Source organism: Rhineura floridana, chromosome 1 (assembly GCF_030035675.1).
Source record: "Rhineura floridana isolate rRhiFlo1 chromosome 1, rRhiFlo1.hap2, whole genome shotgun sequence".
Taxonomy (NCBI): Eukaryota; Metazoa; Chordata; class Lepidosauria; order Squamata; family Rhineuridae; genus Rhineura; species Rhineura floridana.
In genome coordinates, this window is record NC_084480.1 from 74741748 (window position 1) to 74761816 (window position 20069).

The 20069-nt window shown below is 41.7% G+C and overlaps 1 protein-coding gene across 4 annotated transcripts in view; it reads right to left on the reverse strand.

Moving 5' to 3' along the window:
* The window catches only part of MCC (MCC regulator of WNT signaling pathway), a 387038-nt gene that overhangs the window by 322785 nt on the left and 44184 nt on the right, over window positions 1-20069 (reverse strand). For all 4 annotated transcript variants that reach the window (XM_061624167.1, XM_061624176.1, XM_061624184.1 and 1 more), the window contains one exon: window positions 4660-4871. In XM_061624167.1, the coding sequence (XP_061480151.1) occupies window positions 4660-4871 (212 nt within the window). The remainder of the gene's footprint in view (window positions 1-4659; window positions 4872-20069) is intronic.

Below are 20069 nucleotides of genomic sequence, written 5' to 3' on the forward strand. Positions count from 1 at the left end.
ATTCTATGGCTTTTGTATAGCACCAGCCTGCATATCTGCCACATTAACCCTATTTTGTCAAGACTCTATAGCAGGGATGGGAAATCTGTGGACCTCCAGATGTTGCTGGATTATGACTCCCATTATCCCTGACCACTTGTTAGACTTTTGTGGAATAAGTGATCAACAATTCTAATAATAAATAATAGTAATAATAATAACAACAATAAACATTGCTAGCTAGAGCTGATGGAGGTTGGAATCCAAAAACATCTGGAGAGCCACAAGTTCCATATCCCTGTTCTATGGGAAAAAAGGATAGTCCACCCTATTTAAGTAGCCCAGCCGGTTTAGTTGCTGCCATTCAACATCCATGCCACTAAATGGACATTAATGGTTTGGATTATAACATTTAAGAAGATATGGTCGGATAACTGGATGTCAGTGGCTATGTTGGCATGTGAAGGAAAATGGGAAACTAAGGTCTCCAATGAGGAGTGATTCCTGCCTGCTGATCCAGGATTTTTGGAGGACCTCAGAAATCAAACTGGAAAGGAAGAGAGAGATGCATGAGTCCCTCTCTCATGGGTAATCCTGTGCTAGCACATGCATCTGTATGGCCAGTGGATACCTGGTTCTAGGGAAGAAGTGCACAGTAAGGATCTAAATTGTCCAAGAAACCTCCATGAGTAGAAAAGGCTCCCTACTTTTGACCTTTGCCTGAAGCCATCATGGAGGGCTGCAAAAGGTGACTTGCTAGAGCCCCCAACCTTGCTGCACCTAGTTTTATTTGTTTACATGCAGGGAAACCTAATGCCACAAACAGGGGTTCTGGTGACAGGTTCGATCTAGTTCACTGTTCAATCTTGGGGCCCCAAATGTTGTTGGACTACAACTCCCATTATCCTTGGCCATCGGCTAAGCTGGCTGGGGTTAATGGAAGTTGTAGTCCGACATCATCTAGGGACCCAAGGTTGAAGAACAGTGATGTAGTCTATTCAGAAGTAAATATTCAGGTCAACAGACTCTCCCTCTCTCACACCTGCACTTGTTCTCCCACACAGATGTGCATATATATTAACCCCTACAAAAGCTCATGAGCATGCACCTGCATACTGACGCACATAAAGCACCCAAACCCTCATGTTCATGAGAAGGCATACAAATGCACACACAACCTCTGTCTCACTGGCAAAAGGCATTTATTTTATTTTTATTATTTATTGAAAATATTTTTTCCCCTTCATTGCAAATGCAATTCCACAGGGTGTTACAAATTAAAACCAATCCAGATACATCATTCAAGTACTATGAACACATGAGGCTGTCCTATACTGAGTCAGATCACTGGTCCATCTAGCTCAGTCCTGTCAACAAAGAGTGGCTGCAGCTCTCCATGGTTTCAGATAGGGAATCTTTCACAGCCCTACCTGGAGATGCCAGGAATTGTACCTGGCACTTTCTGCATGCAAAGCAGATGCTCTATCACTGAGCTACAGCCTTTCCCCAAGGCAGATACCTACAACCAGCCAACTAAAATAAACATCCACAATAGCGCTATAATCCATTAAAAGTCTGGTCAAATTTACTCTGTCTCTCACTCATACATTCTGATGCAACACATTTTCTTCTAGGCTTTTTTGTGGCTACACTCACCCTCATGTCCACATACACACATTCTTGTTCACGTGGCTTCTCTTAATCCTGCAGATGTGTACCAAGACTGTTGCTGTCACAAATCCACATCATACATTTAGAGCACATCCAACTCACATTTAAATCATGAGTTCCCCCAAAGAATCCTGGGAACTATAGTTTCCTCCTCACGCAGCAAACAATTCCCAGCAACCTTAACAAACTACAGTTCCCATCATTCTTTGGGGAAGTTATTGATTTAAATGTGCTTTGGATGTGCTTTATATGAATGGCATGGATAGGCATGTACTCACAAACTCTCAGGCACCTTCTCACTCACATATGGGACCAAATGGAAGACGATGACGATGATGACGCTGCTGCTCCTGAAGCCACCATCAACACCACCCTGCGCTGAGGGAGGCCGACGAGGCCTACAATGAAGCAGTTCACAGCTCGGTGGAGAGGCAGCAGTGCAACCCTTACTTTTGAAAGCCCCAGAGCCACGAAGCGCCGCCTGCCTGTTTCCGCCACCACATTTTCTTCACCACCGCCCTCCCCACTGGGCCTCTAATAGTCTAGCCTGGTCATAATGGTGGACCCACACCAACTCTCCGATGACACGAGCTCTGGCACCGGGGTCTCCCCCGTGGACAGATCCACCTACACTGAGCTGACCTCCACCTCTCTCCTCTCCTTTCCCTTCGAGCCCCTCGTTTCCATCTTTGCCATGACCTACAAGAGCAGCCTGGCCAGCCAGGGCAGGGAGATTGTGGGCTGGAACATCGATTGCTTTATTCCCGCGATCAAGTTGAAGTACTGCTTACTGTGGACACCGTCTATGTTGGCAAAAAACTGGACTGCTCCTGCTCCCTTTCCTGTATCAGGACTGGCAGGTGCAGAATCAGCAGGACACCCCAGTGGTACCATGCTTTGATATCAACATACTGATGTAAGAACTAGTAGGCATTGTCTAATTATTAGGAATTTATTAAGAAAGTATTAGGAAAGTGTTGCTTGTTATAGTATTGTCACTGAAAGTTGTTATTGCTGTATTTTAATCATGTTAATACTTTGTTATCAGCTTTGTAAATTGTACTGTTTTTCCGTACTTGTGTTTATTTTTTGTCAGCTGCCTTGAGGGCCTTCTGGCCAAAAGGCGGCATAGATATAAACCATAATAATAATAATAATAATAATAATAATATGCACATAGGCACGCTACCTTTCTTTTCTCATTCTCACATCTTCAGTAGCATATTTTCATGTGCATTCCTTTCTCTCTTATATATGCACAAACTTTCTTGCTTAGCCAGATGTACTCTCTCGAATACACACTTCGTTGTGCAGTTTTACTCATGCAGCACTCTTGTGCGTGCATCCTTTCTCTTGTGTCTACATGCACATTCTCTAACCCTTTCATGTGGCCTCTCATACATATGCATACACACCAGCATTCATACACATTCAACCACCTCCTCCCCTCACATGCTTGCCCTCTGTCAAGCACAAACACGTAGGCCTTCTTAATTCCATTTTAGGGAGTTACCCAATGGGCACAATCCGGCTAAGCCTAATTTAAACAATGGAATGGGACTTAGTAGAATTTGGGTTAAACCTGACTAACTTCATTGGGAGTTAGTTAAGACTAAAGTTCTCTTCTGTACTAAAGCTCCTTAAGCAAACAAACAGTAAAATGTAATGCAACTACCAAACAATTAAATATCCACGAACCAAAAGCAACTAAGCAAAATAGAATGTTCAAGATATTTAGGCTTGAGGAGTTAGGGAAAAGATTTATGCATCCTACTAAATTGCAGAAGAATACACTCAGTCAGGAAAAAACAGAAACATGTTCTACAAATACACCAAACATAAATCCAAATGTTAAGAGAGATTGTAATGCATATCAGACCATGCATTAGCACTGGAAGAGGGGAAGGAGGAAAGGAACAGGGGTACCAACAAGTAGTTGGATTCCCAACTCCCATCAGCTCCAGTCAGCATAGTCAATGGTCAGGAATGATGTTGTTCAGCAACGTCTGGAGGACCACAGATTCAACATCCCTGGTGTAAACAAAACTATTCCTCTAGATACTACTGGATTTATCTAAAAACAAAGCATGTAGTACAAAGCAAACTATTTCCACAGAAATTCTCCACACCATGATCAGGGATATGGCACTTGCTCCATTACTAATAGCTAAAAGGCAGCTAGCATGACGGACACAATGTAATAAGGGCATCCAGGGCTAGCTTCCTCTCAGTCCATGGCATGGATATACTTGAAACTGTGGCATTATTATCTCCTTCACCAAGTCCTTATATAAAATTAGTTATCTAAACTAGCAATGAAAGTGTGGCTGCACAGCAGCCTCTTATCAAAAATAAAAGTTCTACTTTTGGCAGTATCCTCTACTCACTCTTTTCTATATCACCTTGCCATCATTTGCCTGCCAAGGAAGACACATTCATTCTTTCACTTTTACAGCCTGTCTAAACAGAGGAGCAAGAAGTCAAAAGTTCAAAATGCTCAGCTGACAACAAAAGCAGCAACATTAGACTTTCCTTAAACAGAATTAAGAATTAATTTTAGTTTTCTGTGCTGAGAGGGTGTATCATGTTTACACCCCACGGATTTTCCAAAATACAGTTTTAAGAAAAGAAAAATGAAATAATAAATAATGGAATGGATTTTACCGCTGTATGAATCTGACATGTTTTCCTTGCACGTTGGCTAATTTAAATGTAAAAGACTTTTACAATCTTAACTATTGCACTAGTCAAATTTGGATAAATTATAAAAGCACAACAAAATATTTTATGGAAACAAGACCTTTTTGAATACCAATCCTTAATAACAAAGCTAGTGCTGGAAACTGATTATTTACAAATATAAAAATTTAACTATGTTCTCTTAGATGAAAACAGCCACCTGGTGATTTTCTATGGGCTATGATTTAAGGTATTAATTACCATCTGAATTTGGGGAGGGTGAAAGACAAAAAAAATTAAGACTTTTCAGTGAATTAAAAATGTACTCACAGTGTTAGCAAGTTCTAGGTAACTTCTCCCAACTGAATTACTAAAATTGGAGGTTTGTGTAAACAGTCTCTGCAATGCAATTTGTTGATTCATAGTGTTGCCTCCATATTCCAAGAGCTTCTGCAGAGTTGAACGACTGTGCAAGTCAGGGCTCTGAAGGTCTCTAGCTCCAGAATCATATTCCCAACTTTCTCTAGCTCCTGAGAGGGCACCTGGAACACAAAAGGGGGGAAAGCTAATTTATGATGAGGAATTATACAGTCCAATTCCACATCTTCTCACCTTTGGCAATCACAGGAGTGACATCTTGAGACAACTTTTGTGATACCATTACTCTTGGCTTCAAATTTCTTCCCAAACCTCACATTTTCTATGAAGCTCTTGTCACAACTCCCTGGTTCTCATATGTAATCTTAGTTTCACCGGGGATAACTTATCTGAATGCATATTCTTTCTCTGCTTAACTTCACCTTCACTATCCTCCCAAGTTGAATTTTAGATTCTAAGCTGTTTGTGACAGGGACCTGTCTTCCTGATGTTCATGTGTAAGATGCCATGCATATTAATGATGTTATGTAAATAATAAATTCTCCCTTTGGTCATGAAGGCACTCCAGCAGCAACAAATCTTTAGACCAAATGAGCTCCATCCAGTGCCTTCTCCGCTTGACTCTGCCCATGAAGACCAGCTGAATGCATCTTCCACACTAAACCATATGAAATCTCTTACTCCTCTTCAATAATTGCACAACAGATACAATTACACTTCAGAAAAAAATCTTTTGCTTTTTTTAATGGCCTGAACCAATTGCCAGTCCAGTTTTTTGTCTACCTGTTCATGTCAGCCTTCCTCTCTCCTCTGTGTGATCTGACTTCGAACTCCAGTGGACTTGAAGAGCCCAGTAATGACCCAGTGCGTTGCAGGTGTTAATGTAAATTTATGTTGGTGGTGTGTATGAAAACCAGCTTCAATGCTAGCATCTTCCATGATAAATCAGGCCTAACAGAGGATTAACAATGAAATAAAACACACCCTAAATAAATTACATGGAAATTCCGCTAATGTGGACTGAGCGTACTTCTAGATAAGTGAACTTAAGCCACAGTAGAAGTATACTCAACATGGATTGGTTACCTCTTGACACCATTTAGCATGTGGGCTCCTACTGGTGTTAGAATGGAAAATTTTGAATTAATTTCCATGTGAAACAGATCTTTAGTAAAAGCCAATTGTAAGTTGTCTGACATGCAAGGGTTAAGGGATGAAGGCCGACACTGGAACAACAAGTAAGACTCACATATTTTGTATCATTTTGTGGTACTGTACGTAACTATGCCAGGCTAAGGCTCCCAAGACTCCCACCTGTGTGCTTTGTGCAATCTGCCTAGTGATAGAAGAATATATCTATGCTTGTGAGAACTGTAACTTTAGACCTCACTGGACTGGCAAGAGCTGCCTGTGAGTCTCCATTTGCAAACGTAATAAAGCTTTGGTTTGAAATCTTGAGTCTCACGTTGTTTGAGTATTGGGATCTCATCCAGCGGTATGAACCTTGGAATTAAGTGTAACACTGGGAGGAAGGGCAGGATATAAATCAAATAAAAATAAAAAATAAATGTTCTCATAATCAATTGTTGAGAGCTTCAACTACTGGGCCTAAAAACAACGATACTATTGCTGCAGTAAGTTTACAGTTAACAAAATAGAACATACTCCATTGAACACAGATAGAAAAAATATTTCTTCTGAGACAGTGAGTTTATTAGATTAAAATATAAGAGTAAGTAGGCCATAAACTGTGGAAGCAGTAGCAGAGCAACTGTTTTATTGAACAGTTCACATTTACATAGGTTGCACATAATACAAGCTTTGCTGAATGCACATTCAACACTCTGAGCTCACAAGGGGAAACAATCATTACTAACAATATGATTAGCTCAGAAAAGTATAACGCAGAAATTCTACAATTGACCAATATACTGTCATCATTTCTGTGAAGTGTTGGTCTCAATTCATATTGAGCTAGTAAAATGCCTCCCAGTATGCTTCATGGGGGAGAAATGAACTCTGGACAATCTAGTGTAACTTAAAATTACCCATTTCTAAATAAGAAAGGAAAACCAAAAAACTGTTAGAAGAATTGGCCATTCCAGTTTTATTTATTTATTTATGTATTTATTTTATTCAGCTTATATCCCGCCCGACTAGCAAACAGCTCTCTGGGCGGCAAACATAGAAACATATACAATAATAAAATTACAAGATCAATATAACAAATATAAAAGTACATCATCTAAAATACCAATTACAACATTTACATAAATAACTTAGATTAAAATGCCTCAGAGAAGAGAAAGGTTTTAACTTGGCGCCGAAAAGATAATAGTGTCGGCGCCAGGCGTACCTCCTCGGGGAGACTATTCCACAATTCAGGGGCCACCACTGAGAAGGCCCTAGATCTTGTTACTACCCTCCGGGCCTCCCTATGGGTCGGGACCTGGAGGAGGGCCTTCGTAGTAGACCGTAGTGTACGAGCCGGTTCATAACGGGAGAGGCGTTCCTGCAGGTATCGTGGTCCCGTGCCGTATAAGGCTTTATAGGTTAATACCAAAACTTTGAATCTGGCCCGGTAGCATATTGGAAGCCAGTGCAGGCGAGCCAGAACAGGTGTTATATGCTCAGACCGCTTAGTTCTTGTTAGCAGTCTGGCCGCCGTATTTTGCACTAGCTGTAGCTTCCGAAACGTCTTCAGAGGTAGCCCTACGTAGAGCGCATTGCAGTAGTCCAAACGTGAGGTTACCAGAGCATGAACCACTGATGTAAGGTCCTCCTTACTCAGATAGGGACGTAGCTGGGCTACCAACTGAAGTTGGTAGAACGCATTCCGTGCCACCGAGGCTACATGGGCCTCGAGTGATAGGGAAGAGTCTAAAACGACTCCCCAACTACGAACCTGCTCCTTTAGGGGGAGTGTCCAGGACAGGGTATGTATCCACCATCTGACCAGAGAAACCATCCACCAGCAGCATCTCAGTCTTATCCGGATTGAGTCTCAGTTTGTTAGTTCTCATCCAGTCCATTGTCGCGTCCAGACAACGGTTCAGCACATCGACCGCCTCACCTGAAGAAGATGAAAAGGAGAAGTAGAGCTGCGTGTCATCAGCGTACTGATGACAACGCACTCCAAAACTCCAGATGACTGCACCCAACGGCTTCATATAGATATTAAAGAGCATGGGAGACAAGACCGAACCCTGCGGGACCCCATATTGGAGAACCCACGGGGTCGAGCAATGTTCCCCAAGTATTATCTTCTGGAGACGGCCCGCCAAGTAGGAGTGGAACCACAGCCAAGCAGTGCCCCCAACACCCAACTCCGAAAGTCTCTCCAGAAGGATACCATGGTCGATGGTATCAAAAGCCGCTGAGAGATCAAGGAGAATCAACAGAGTTACACTCCCTCTGTCTCTCTCCCGATATAGGTCATCACACAGGGCGACCAAGGCCGTCTCAGTGCCAAAACCAGGTCTGAAACCCGACTGAAATGGATCTAGATAATCGGTTTCATCCAATAGCGCCTGGAGCTGGTCAGCAACCACTCGTTCCAAGACCTTGCCCAAGAATGGAACATTTGCCACTGGTCTATAGTTGCTAAAGTCCTCTGGGTCCAAGGAAGGTTTTTTTCAGGAGTGGTCTCACCGCCGCTTCTTTCAGACAGCCAGGGACCACTCCCTCTCGTAAAGAAGCATTTATCACTTCCTTGGCCCAGCCAGCTGTTCCATCCTTGCTAGTTTTTATAAGCCAAGAGGGGCAAGGATCAAGTACCGAAGTGGTTGCACGTACCTGTCCAAGCACCTTGTCCACGTCCTCGAACTGAACCGACTGAAACTCATCCAACAAAACATGACTAGACTGTGTTCCAGACACCTTATTAGGACTAACTGTCATAAAATGGGAATCTAGGTCCCGACGAATGCATAAGATCTTATGCTGGAAGTGCTTAGCAAACTCATTACAGCGGGCTACCAATGTATCTACCATGTCCTGTGGGCCAGGGTGGAGTAGCCCTCGGACAACTCAAAAAAGCTCCGCTGGGTGGGAGAGAGATGACTTAATAGTGGCGGCGAAATGTTGTTTCTTCGCCGCCCTCACCGCACCTACATACCGCTTGGTAGAAGCAGAAACCAGCGCATAATTGCATTCGTCGGGAGTTCGTCTCCAACTCCGCTCAAGCCGTCTCCTATCTTGCTTCATCGCTCTTAGCTCCGGAGTATACCAAGGAGCTGTATGAGCTCTACAAAGGAGAGGGCACGCAGGAGCGATCGTGTCCACTGCCCGGGTCATCTCTGCATTCCACAGATTAGCCAGGGCTTCGACAGGAGTGCCAGTCCTATCAGCCGAAAAATCCCCCAGAGCCCTTTGAAAAGCATCAGGATTCATTAGTCTCTGGGGGCGGACCATTTTAATAGGTCCCCCACCCTTGCAGAGGGAAAAGGCCACTGAAAGTCTAAACTTCAGCAACCAGTGATCTGACCATGACAAAGGGAGAGATGTAAGACTCCCCACATCCAGTTGCTCAACTCCTGCCACCCCACATCAAAATTGCCTATCCTTATTTTTACATTTTTCATGGTATCACTCAACATATCTTTCTGTTTTTATTTCGTGGAGATCAGTGCCCTTCACTCCAACTCTACCACTTTCATATCCCCAAAATGTCCATCTCCTCTTGGCAGTTTCCCTCCCAACATAAACAGCTGCTAGATTTGGGAAGTGGGGGAGCAGAACCGCGGAGTATGAGAAAATGTTTCAAAAACCATCTCCCTTTTTGTGATGTTCCATCCTAATTTTATTTACAGCTGCTATTTAAAGGATTTTTTAAAGTCACACAAACCAAAATATGTATTTAACACTACATGCAAGTTTAGCCCTAAGACATCTGTTTTCCAATAAACTGCTCAGTAAAAATGAGCTTGTACCCTCTAGTGGCAAAGTTTTATAAAACAAAATTTAGCTTTACCTTCTTCTTTACTGGGAAAGTTGAAGAAGGAACTTAATCATCTTCAAACCTAGTGTAGCTATGTCATATCTTAGTCACCTCAAGTTTACCCACAAGAATAATGCTTCCTGGGATTATACAGCCATGAGAGTGGCTGTATACAATAGCCTGCAAGGATTTTTTGCATTCCGCAATGTTACATTGAAAATACTCCCCATGCCATTCTGATGCTTCCCATAAGCTCATTTCGGGGGGAAACGTTACAAAAACTGTAGTCCTGAACTCAGAAAAGCTTGCTCAACAATCCTCTAAGTTGTCATGGCAATACACAAAACAGTCAGACATAACAGAGAGCTCAAAGAGTAAAAAGAGGAAACAGACCCCTTTTGACTTTTTTGTCAGTGTTCTCATAATTTGTTGAAATTCATTAAAAATCAGCCATGTTCACAGAGTACCTCGAATCCTATTACTGACCTTGCACCATACTCTGACCTTCATTTTCTGCCGTTTAAAAGTTTAAAAATGGCTGGCCAATTTTTTGATTAATTTAAGAAATTTAGCATTGGAGTAAATGATAAGCCTGTGCATGCTCAGTAAGAACCAACTGTCAGTATTCTAAAAGCCAGATTCACAGGTGCTGGGCTTGCCTAATCAGGGGGTCATACTTACCCTAGATCTTTATTTCACTTTAGACAGTCATGGCTTCCCCCAAAGAACCCTGGGAAGTGTTGTTTGTGATGGGTGATGAGAAGAAACTCCTATTCCTCTCACAGAGTGCCAGTGGACAGAGTAGTTTAACAGTCAGTCACTCTAACTGAAGCTCTGTGAGGGGAACAGGACATCTCCTAGCAACTCTCAGCACCCTCCACTAACTACAATTCCCAGAATTCTTTGGGAGAAACAATGATTGTCTAAAGTGAAATAAAGGTCTAGTGTGGATGTGGCCAATGACAGCTTTGATTTAAATTTGGGTGAGAGACTACATGTACCTGCTGTAGAATAAAAAGGTGGGGGAAACCCTGAAAAACAATGATACTGTTCACAATGTCTTCCTTTTGGAAAGGAAAGGGGCTTTGCCTCTGCCCAGTGCCTGCCCACCTACCAAATCTCCTCCCCTCCCCCCTCCTCTTCCTGTTCTCCTCCTCCCCTCCCAGTCCCTCCCCCATGTCAGTTTCACCTATCCTAAGCATGACTGCACAGGAGTAAATCCCACTGAACTCAAAAAGCATGCAAATGATCAAACCTGCTCTCCACTCCTCCTCCCGCCTATCCTCTCCCTCTTACCCATTCCCTCCCCCTTCCTTTGCCCCTCCCTCCCACAACCCTTTTCCCTCCCTCCCTTCCTCCTCCCCTCTCCCTCCTCCTTCCCCATTGTCAGTTTTACCTATCCTAAGCATGACTGCACAGGAGTAAATCCCACTGAACTCAATAAATGTGCAAATGATCAAACCTGTCCCCCTCCTCCCTTCCCCCTCCTGCCTGCTACCCTCCCCCTCCTCTCCTCTGCCCTTCTTCCCCGCCCTTCTTCCCCTCCCTCCTCCTCCCCTCCCCTTGCCGTTCTTCCTCCTCCCCTCCCCATCCCGTCATCAGTTTCACCTATTCTAAGCATGATTGCAAGGGAGTATATCCCAAGTGAAATCCATAAGCATGCAAGTAATCAATCCGTTCTCAGCAAAATTGCACAGGATCCCATTTCTTACCTCCCAGATTAAAAAGCAGAGAAATTCACTAATAGGCAAAAAAAAAAATCTTGCAGTTTAAGAATGTACCTATAGCCTACAGATATTTCTATCCAACTTTAAAAAGCAAGGAAATTGGGCAGTTATAGTGAATGCACCAGGGGAGCAGGAGACCTGACCTCCTTTATGAGATATTGTACTACCTTACAAATTTGTCAAAATACAAACACAATTTGGGTTGATCTTTCACAGTCCAATCCACTTCCTGTGTAGCTTGGAAGAATTTGGTAACATATACCTCTGAGCATATGGGGACTGGTGGTAACACCTGCAATCAGCCCAAGTAACAGAAACTAGACATGTGCTGTGCTGACCTTGTTTTAGGTGGGAGGAAGCAACAATATTAAGACAGTTGATACAGTTCAGATGGTCACTTTAAATATGTTTGATTTACTTTGCAATTTTAGTGAAGTTTCCTATAGGAAATCATTTTCTTTTGCTGCTATTTCTGTGAATATGTGAAGTACAGGAACACTTTGCAACACTAAAACATTTCCCAAAACAATTATGGAATAATGACACTGACTATTCTGCAGAATAGTCTCCAGTGGACATGAGGAGTGTCCCAGTTTGCACAAGATAAAACAGCGGGAGGTGAAATATATTCTAGCAAAATTCTAGGTGTGCCCTATGTTTTTAATTGACCATGCTCACTTTGGAGTGGTTTAAGCAGAGCAGGCTGAAAACATGCATCTTGGGTGGGCCAAGTTTGATTTTTCCAACAGCTAGAGTCATTGCTTAAGTAGCAAGGTGTTCTGATCCGTCTGATTTTACATCAAACTGCAGTTTCAGATTCTGTTAATGGGAATTTAATCGTTTATTTATTTATTTATTGCATTTGTATACCACCCCATAGCCGAAGCTCTCTGGGCGGTTTACAACTATTAAAAACATTAATATATATATATACAAATTTAAAAACACATTTTTAAAAAGCAATTTCAAATAGAAATACAACATAACCGCTTTGAAACAGAAAAGGCTGTCTTCACCAGCATAACACTGACCAACAAAAAGGCTTTGAAATTCATAAAAATAAATTTGACACAGATTTCTAGGATGAATAATGAGAGAAATATAGTTTTTCTAGGTTAGATTCTCTGTAGAAACACTAGTAACACAAGAAAGAAGCAAAGAAAGATCATCAACAAACATACAAAAATGTAATTCTCCATCTTTGGAGATGGAAGGTGTTGCCACCACTCAACATATGTTCAAAGGCACATATTAACAAATTCTTCCAAGCTACACAGCAAGTGGATTGGACTGTGAAAGACCAACCCAAATGGTGTTTCCATTCTGACAAATTTGTTGTTGTTGTTGTTGTTATGTGCCTTCAAGTCGATTACAACTTATGGCAACTCTATGAATCAGTGACCTCCAGTAACCACCCTATTTAGATCTTGTAAGTTCGGGTCTGTGGCTTCCTTTATGGAATCAATCCATCTCTTGTTTGGTCTTCCTCTTTTTCTACTCTCTTCTGTTTTTCCAAGCATTATTGTCTTTTCTAGTGAATCGGGTCTTCTCATGATATGTCCAAAGTATGATAACCTCAGTTTCATCATTTTAGCTTCTAGTGATAGTTAAGGTTTAATTTGTTCTAACACCCAATTATTTGTCTTTTTTGTGGTCCATGGTATCAGCAAAGCTCTCCTACAATACCACATTTCAAATGAGTTGATTTTTCTCTTATCCGCTTTTTTCACTGTCCAACTTTCACATCCATACATAGAGATTGGGAATACCATGGTCTGAATGATCCTGACTTTAGTGTTCAGTGATACATCTTTGCACTTGAGGACCTTTTCTACTTCTCTCATAGCTGCCCTCCCCAGTCCTAGCCTTCTTCTCATTTCTTGACTATTGTCTCCATTTTGGTTAATGACTGTGCTTTGACAAGTTCAATGTCCTCATTGTCAACTTTAAAGCTACATAAATCTTCTGTTATTACTTTAGTCTTTTTGATGTTCAGCTGTAGTCCTGCTTTTGTGCTTTCTTCTTTAACTTTCATCAGCATGCGTTTCAAATAATTACTGGTTTCTGCTAGTAGTATGGTATTGTCTGCATATTTTAAATTATTGATATCTCTCCCTCCAGTTTTCACACCTCCTTCATCTTGCTCCAATCCCACTTTCCATATGATATCTTCTGCGTATAGATTAAACAAATAGGGTGATAAAATACACCCGTCTCACAACCTTTCCGATGGGGAACCAATCAGTTTCTCAATATTCTGGCTTAACAGTAGCCTCTTGTCCAGAGTACAGCTTGAGCATCAGAACAATCAGATGCTGTGGCACCCCCATTTCTTTTAAAGCATTCCATAGTTTTTCATGATCTACACAGTCAAAGGCTTTGCTGTAATCTATAAAGCCCAGGGTGATTTTCTTCTGAAATTCCTTGGTCCATTCCATTATCCAACGTATGTTTGCGATATGATCTCTGGTGCCTCTTCCCTTTCCAAATACAGCTTGGACGTCTGGCATTTCTTGGTCCATGTACGGTAAGAGCCTTTCTTGTAGAATCTTGAGCATTTCTTTACTTGCATGGGATATCAAGACAATAGTTCAATAACTACTGCATTCATTTCTCATTTCCTGCATAAAATATTTTGTAGTTGCCTGATTGAAAATGTCCCATTCCCGACCATTTTAATTCACTCACGCCAAGTATTGTAATGTTGATACGTTCCATTTCTTGCTTGACAATTTCTAACTTTCCCTGCTTCATGCTTCTCACGTTCCATGTTCCTATTGTGTGCATCATACAACTCCAGACTCTCCTTTCGCATCTGTGCGCATCAGCCTCTGGGCTTCCTTTCGGCTTTGACCCAGCTGCATCATTAGTCACAGCACTACTCATACTTGTTCTTTGTTCTTCCCCAGTAGCTCAGTGAATACCTTCTGACCTGGGGATCTCATCGTCCAGCACTGTCTCATGTTGCATTTTGGATACTCTGTTCATAGGGTTTTCGTGGTAAGAGGTATTCAGAGGTGGTTTACCATTGCCTTCCTCTGAGTTTGGATGCATCTTAGTCTGGTGTCTCAGCTTTGACCATTCCACCTTGCGTGCCCCTGCTAGGAGCCTAGCCTCTTGGTCTAGACTCCTGACGGCATTGCTCTCAGCTTCTTCAACACTCTCAAACCCCCTCACCATGTTAAGGCGTGCATCCTAGAGGGGGTGACAAATTTGTAGGGCAGTACAATATCTCAGAGAGGAGGTCAGGTCTCCTGCTCCCCTGGTGCATTCACTATAGCTGCCCAATTTCCTTGCTTTTTAAAGTTTGATAGAAATATCTGTTGGCTATAGGTACATTCTTAAACCGCAAGTTTTTTTGCCTATTAGTGAATATAGGAGTGTGATTGACTAGGCAGGTGAAATAGTTTTATATTTACTTCCACAGCCATGTCTGTATCAGATTTCAAGTTACACTGATCAAGCTTGCTAAGAAAGAGTGAAAGGAACACCAAATAACAGTAAAAGGAGTATCCGTGCTCCAAAAAAGATTTTTCACTTTTGAAACTTTCCATCATTAACTCATAGCTAACTGTACTAATCCTATTACCTCCTCCCCTGCCTCTGGCCCTTGGTTCCTGTTTGCCTGATCTCCACCCATCTACAACATCTCCTGCCTCTGGCCCATCTGGCCAGTGCCCACGTACAGTAGACTCAGGCTGCAATCCAATACACTTACCTGGGAATAAGTCCCACTGAACCTAATGGAACTTACTTCTGAGTAGACATGCAATGGATTGCAATTCCTCAGGCAGCAAAGTGAAGCCTCAGACCTGACAGTCTTCTCCAGTTCATGGGTATTTCTAGGGAAAACATCTTAAAGCTGCAGAGTAATGAACCCCTCGCTTCTTCGACACATTATTTTCTGTCAAAAAGTTATCATATTTTGAGCAAAGAGAAATTGGGACTTGCTATTCTAGGGTGACCAGATTATATGCCAAGCATGTATTTATGTTTGGGTACATTTTAACTCTTCTTTCATTGCCGAGAGACAGCACAAGAGCATTTTTATTTCAAACCACATCAATAAAGTCTATCTTCACTCTATCCAAGACTCATTAAAAAAAGAAACCTGTATTTTAAGAAGAAACCAGACATAGTGCTGGATTAAGTTATTTACAGAGCAATCTAGATGGAAGTATATATAAAAAAGCTTTTCCCTGCAATAAAAATATGAACATCAGGTTTAGGAAACAATTTATGGGCATCAGCTTTCTCCATTACTTTAATCCTCTGGCATCAAATACTACATTTTCTTCTTACAGTTTTTCTTTTTACCTGAAATCAACATCACGTGATCTTCAGTCATAATGAATAATTCATTACAGAGGGATGGGTATGTTTATTACATTCTAACATTAAACTGAGTGTGGACAACAGCAGCTTGGGCCTGTGGTGCCTATCAAGTCATTTTGCATATACACACGTTAGATGTAAATGATACACAATTTTTCAAGTACTTTAACACCTGTGTGAAGTAAGAGTGCCTTTCAGTTGTTCCCAGCTGCCAGTACTTCAGTATTTTGGTTTTTGTTTTTAAACAAAGAATTAAAATAACTAAGTCGGAAAAATATTAAACCAGGTATAGTAATTGGATAAATATAGTAGTACTATATACAAAAGATTAGTTATTGACTCTTATCATGCTAAAGTCAACAAGAGCAGAGGAAAAACCCAATACATTTAGTTTAACTAATGGTGCAGCTACAGAAATTAAGAATCTAAATCTTAGTAAGCTACCAAAAAAGAAGAAATCAATAGAGGAAAACCACAAAAGGTAGTTCCAGCACACAAAACTAAACCCTATTTCATGCCAAACACAATCCTTTCCGAGATAAAATCATAACATTTTGTTTAAAACAAGCACAAAGACTGGTATTTTTGAGTTCTAATTGTAGAGGTATTATGATGTCACTGTGGTTGATTAGTTGAGGTTCCCCTTTCCAAGTACCCCATCACAACTATCAAGATTCAGAATAAGTCAACAGAAAAACAAAACGGTCCAATCTCGTTCAATATTCCATAAAGCCAAGAATGTCTTTCTGTAAAAATGGAAGCCTACTTTTTTCTTTATTGTTTCATGGTATCATGTGAGAACACAGAAGTGAGGACTCCTTGCCCTATAGCCAAGGATTATCAGAGCCTGCTCTCTGCCCAGACATTTGTGACATAACCTGTCATACGTATATAACCAAAGTACATGAGAAAAACAACTGCATCTTAGTTGCTAAATGCATCTTAAAATATTTACAAAATGTTTAGTAGCCATTTTATCTATCCTGGGAGTTCATAGAAAAAGCCTATTTCAATCTTTAATACACATTAAGCTCATCGCATAACTTTTGTCAAATTGCTATTTCTCAATCCAACCGTCCTCAAAAAAATTTGCTTGAATGGCAAAATATGTTAACATCAGAATGAAACTCATGAATCCTCAGAGACCTGCAATGACTTGCTTGCTATATATTTTGAGGATAAAGTCTCCTGTATTTGCAACAACTTTGATTTAGACAATGTTTTTGCACATCTTGTTGATGTGTCTAGAGACCACCGTCTGGTCAGGTGACGGAAAGAGTTTCAGTTGTTGACACCCAAGAATGTTGTCAAGATACATGGAGGCATACAGCCTACCTCTTCTGTGCTCAACTCTTGCCCATCTTGGCTGGTAATATCTAACAAGATGGACTGACTGATTGGATGGGGGTGGTGTCTAACACATTTCCTGGTATAAAGGGGTGGTACCAGCTGCATGCAAGGCAGTAATCCAATGATTCCTGAAAATGTTCATACCAGACCCTGCGGATTATGTGTCCAGTCACCAATATTCTATTTTGGGGCAAGATGTTTGAACAGCTGATAGCTGGGAGCTGCAGGCTCTTTTGGTGGACGCCAACTTTCTTGATCCATTTCAGGCCAGGATTTAGGCTTTGGCTACCAGGATGGTCTTTGCTGGGAGAAAGACAGCAAAGTATCATCTTGAACTTGGACCTCTCAGCAGCCTGGAACATGGTATCCTTCTGGAGTAGTCATTAAGGATGGAAACTGGCTGCATTACATTGCTATGTTCCAATATCAAGGATTGTTTCTAGAAAGTGGTGCTGGGAGAATATCGCTCTGTCCGGGACCGGCGCCAGACATGCCAGGGGCCTTGGGCACCAACTGCCCCAGGCCCCGGCACACGCACACACATGCCCCAACTACTTACCTTTCCCTTGGTAAATGCTGCCCGCGCTGCGCGCACATGCCTACCGTCAACCAAGATGGCAGCCAAGGCTTCCCTAAGGGGCTGATGCTTCCACCACCATCTTGGTTGATAGCATGCATGCGTGCTATGTGCATGCATCCCTGCCATCAATCAAGATGACAGCAGGGCATCAGCCCCTTAAGAAAACCGCAGGCACCATCTTGGTTGATGGTAGGCTTGCGCCCACAGTGCAGCCAGCATTTACGTCAAGGGACAGGTAGGTGGGGCATGCAGGCAGGTGTCACGGGCCTGCACGACAGTAGGGGGTGCCTAGGAGCTCCCTCTTGTGATCCACGGCAGGGTCAGGAGCAAACACTGCTGTAGATCACAGAACAGAGCACTACCCACCCACCCTAACGAGGGGCCCTTCAGGGATCCTCGGCCAGGGCCCAACCTGGCCGCCATCTGCCGCTGGTCCTGGCTCTGTCCCATGGCAATTATGCTAAGGTGTTCCACCTTAACATTTGTTTAATATCTACAGGAAATCACTGAGTAAGGTCATCTCAAATGAAATGTCAGCAGCATGCTGATGATACCCAGCTGCATTTCTCTTTCCCATCAGATTTAGGTGAAGCTATATAAGCACTGAGCTGTCTGCAATTATTAATAGTCAGGATGCAGTCCAATAAAATGAAGCTTAATCAAGATGATGGAGGTGCTGTGGGTATCTGGACTATGGTATTCAACCAGGTTTTGGAAAGGTTGAACTCTCTTGGAATATCATACTGACAGTTTGGTGGTGCTGCTAGATTCAGCCTTATTACTGGAAGTCACATCAAATATCAATGACAGAGACACAAACCACCTTCCACCAGCCTAGGCTAGTGCACCAGCTACAAATTCTCCTGGATAGAGATCCACAGTTATCCATGTCCTGGTAGAACCTCATTTAGATTGCTAAGATCCCTAATACACAGGTTTGCCTACTTGAAAATTGCAATTAGTACAAAATACAGTAATAGGTTTATTAATTAGGTCCAGACAAATGCATCACATCTCTTCAGTTCTTAAACAGTTATGCTGGCTTCCCATCCATTTCAAAGCACAATTCAAAGTGCAGGCATTGACCCTACATGGCTTGGAACCAGCATATGTTACAGATCAGCATTTCTTCCATGATACCTGGGTGTTAAAGTTTGGCCTCTGATGCCTGGCTCTGGGTTATTCAGACTTTTGAGAGAAGGTGAATGGTGACAGGAGAGAGGACATTTTCAAATTATCCCCCCCCCTAACCTCTGCAGCTCCTTCCACAGGGAGACTCATTTGGCAGTGACTTTGTTTTCAGCACCAGGTGAAAACATATTTTGTTTCCATTTCTTTCTACTGCTGCTGCTTCTTCTTTTTGGTCCATGGTACTTAAGAATGTAGTCCTGGTTTTATGCTGGTATTCTGTTCTATGGTACTCTGCTATTGTTTGCTTTATTGTGATTTCACTATGATCTTATTGGTTTGACCTGTAAGCCACTCTGAAAGCATTTTAAACAAACATACATGCTGCTGAAAGCACTTTAAAAGGAACACCAGGAAACAGATGAGAAAAATAATCTCTATAAACCAATAATTGTGCATCCATTTATTATAATATTGATGTAAAGCAAGCATGTATAGTCTTGTTCTGTAAAATTTCATGCTGCATCTTCTGTGACAAAAAACAACCCATAATCTTCACTTAATCACAATATCTGAACAAACAGAGAACAGCTGCAATGCACTGAGCCAAGACCAAGTTAAAGGCCAAAATCTTTATTGAACTCCATGCGTAATGGTTATTTTGCCACATATAATGCTTATTGCTCTCAAACTACAGCTGTCCTGATACATCAGTAGCGTACAATTTATTCAAAGAGTATTTGTATCAGAGCACTGTGGATATGATTGCTGAAAAAGAAACCAAAGTAACAGAATGGTAAAGAATATGCACCATGATCCTATAGTTTCTTTCAGATACTCATATAAAGGATAGACTAAACACATGCTTGCAAGGCATGAAGCACAAATCAGAAGAAATCCTCTCCAATTCCACTGAAATCGGTAATTTTAACCATGCACTTATTTTAAAATACATGGAGAGTGAGACTTTGATCCAAACCCTGTGGAAACAGTGAGGAAAGCTACAGTACGGTATATCTATTTCAGGAGACTCACAACAAAATTATATTTGCTTTCTATTTAGTTAAGACTGACTTTTATCATACACAAGACAATTCAATGAAAACTACACATATCAGATGCACAGAACACAGAAAATGGGATGTACAATTCTTACTGTAGGCCACATATCTTGATGTTATGTTAACAGGGGTAAAATATTTTTACCTTGGGCTACAAACAACACTATTAAAATGTTTACCACAAGGTTCTTCATGTTAGATATTCTACACTTTTTTCAACCAACTTTGAAAAGTCATGTTGT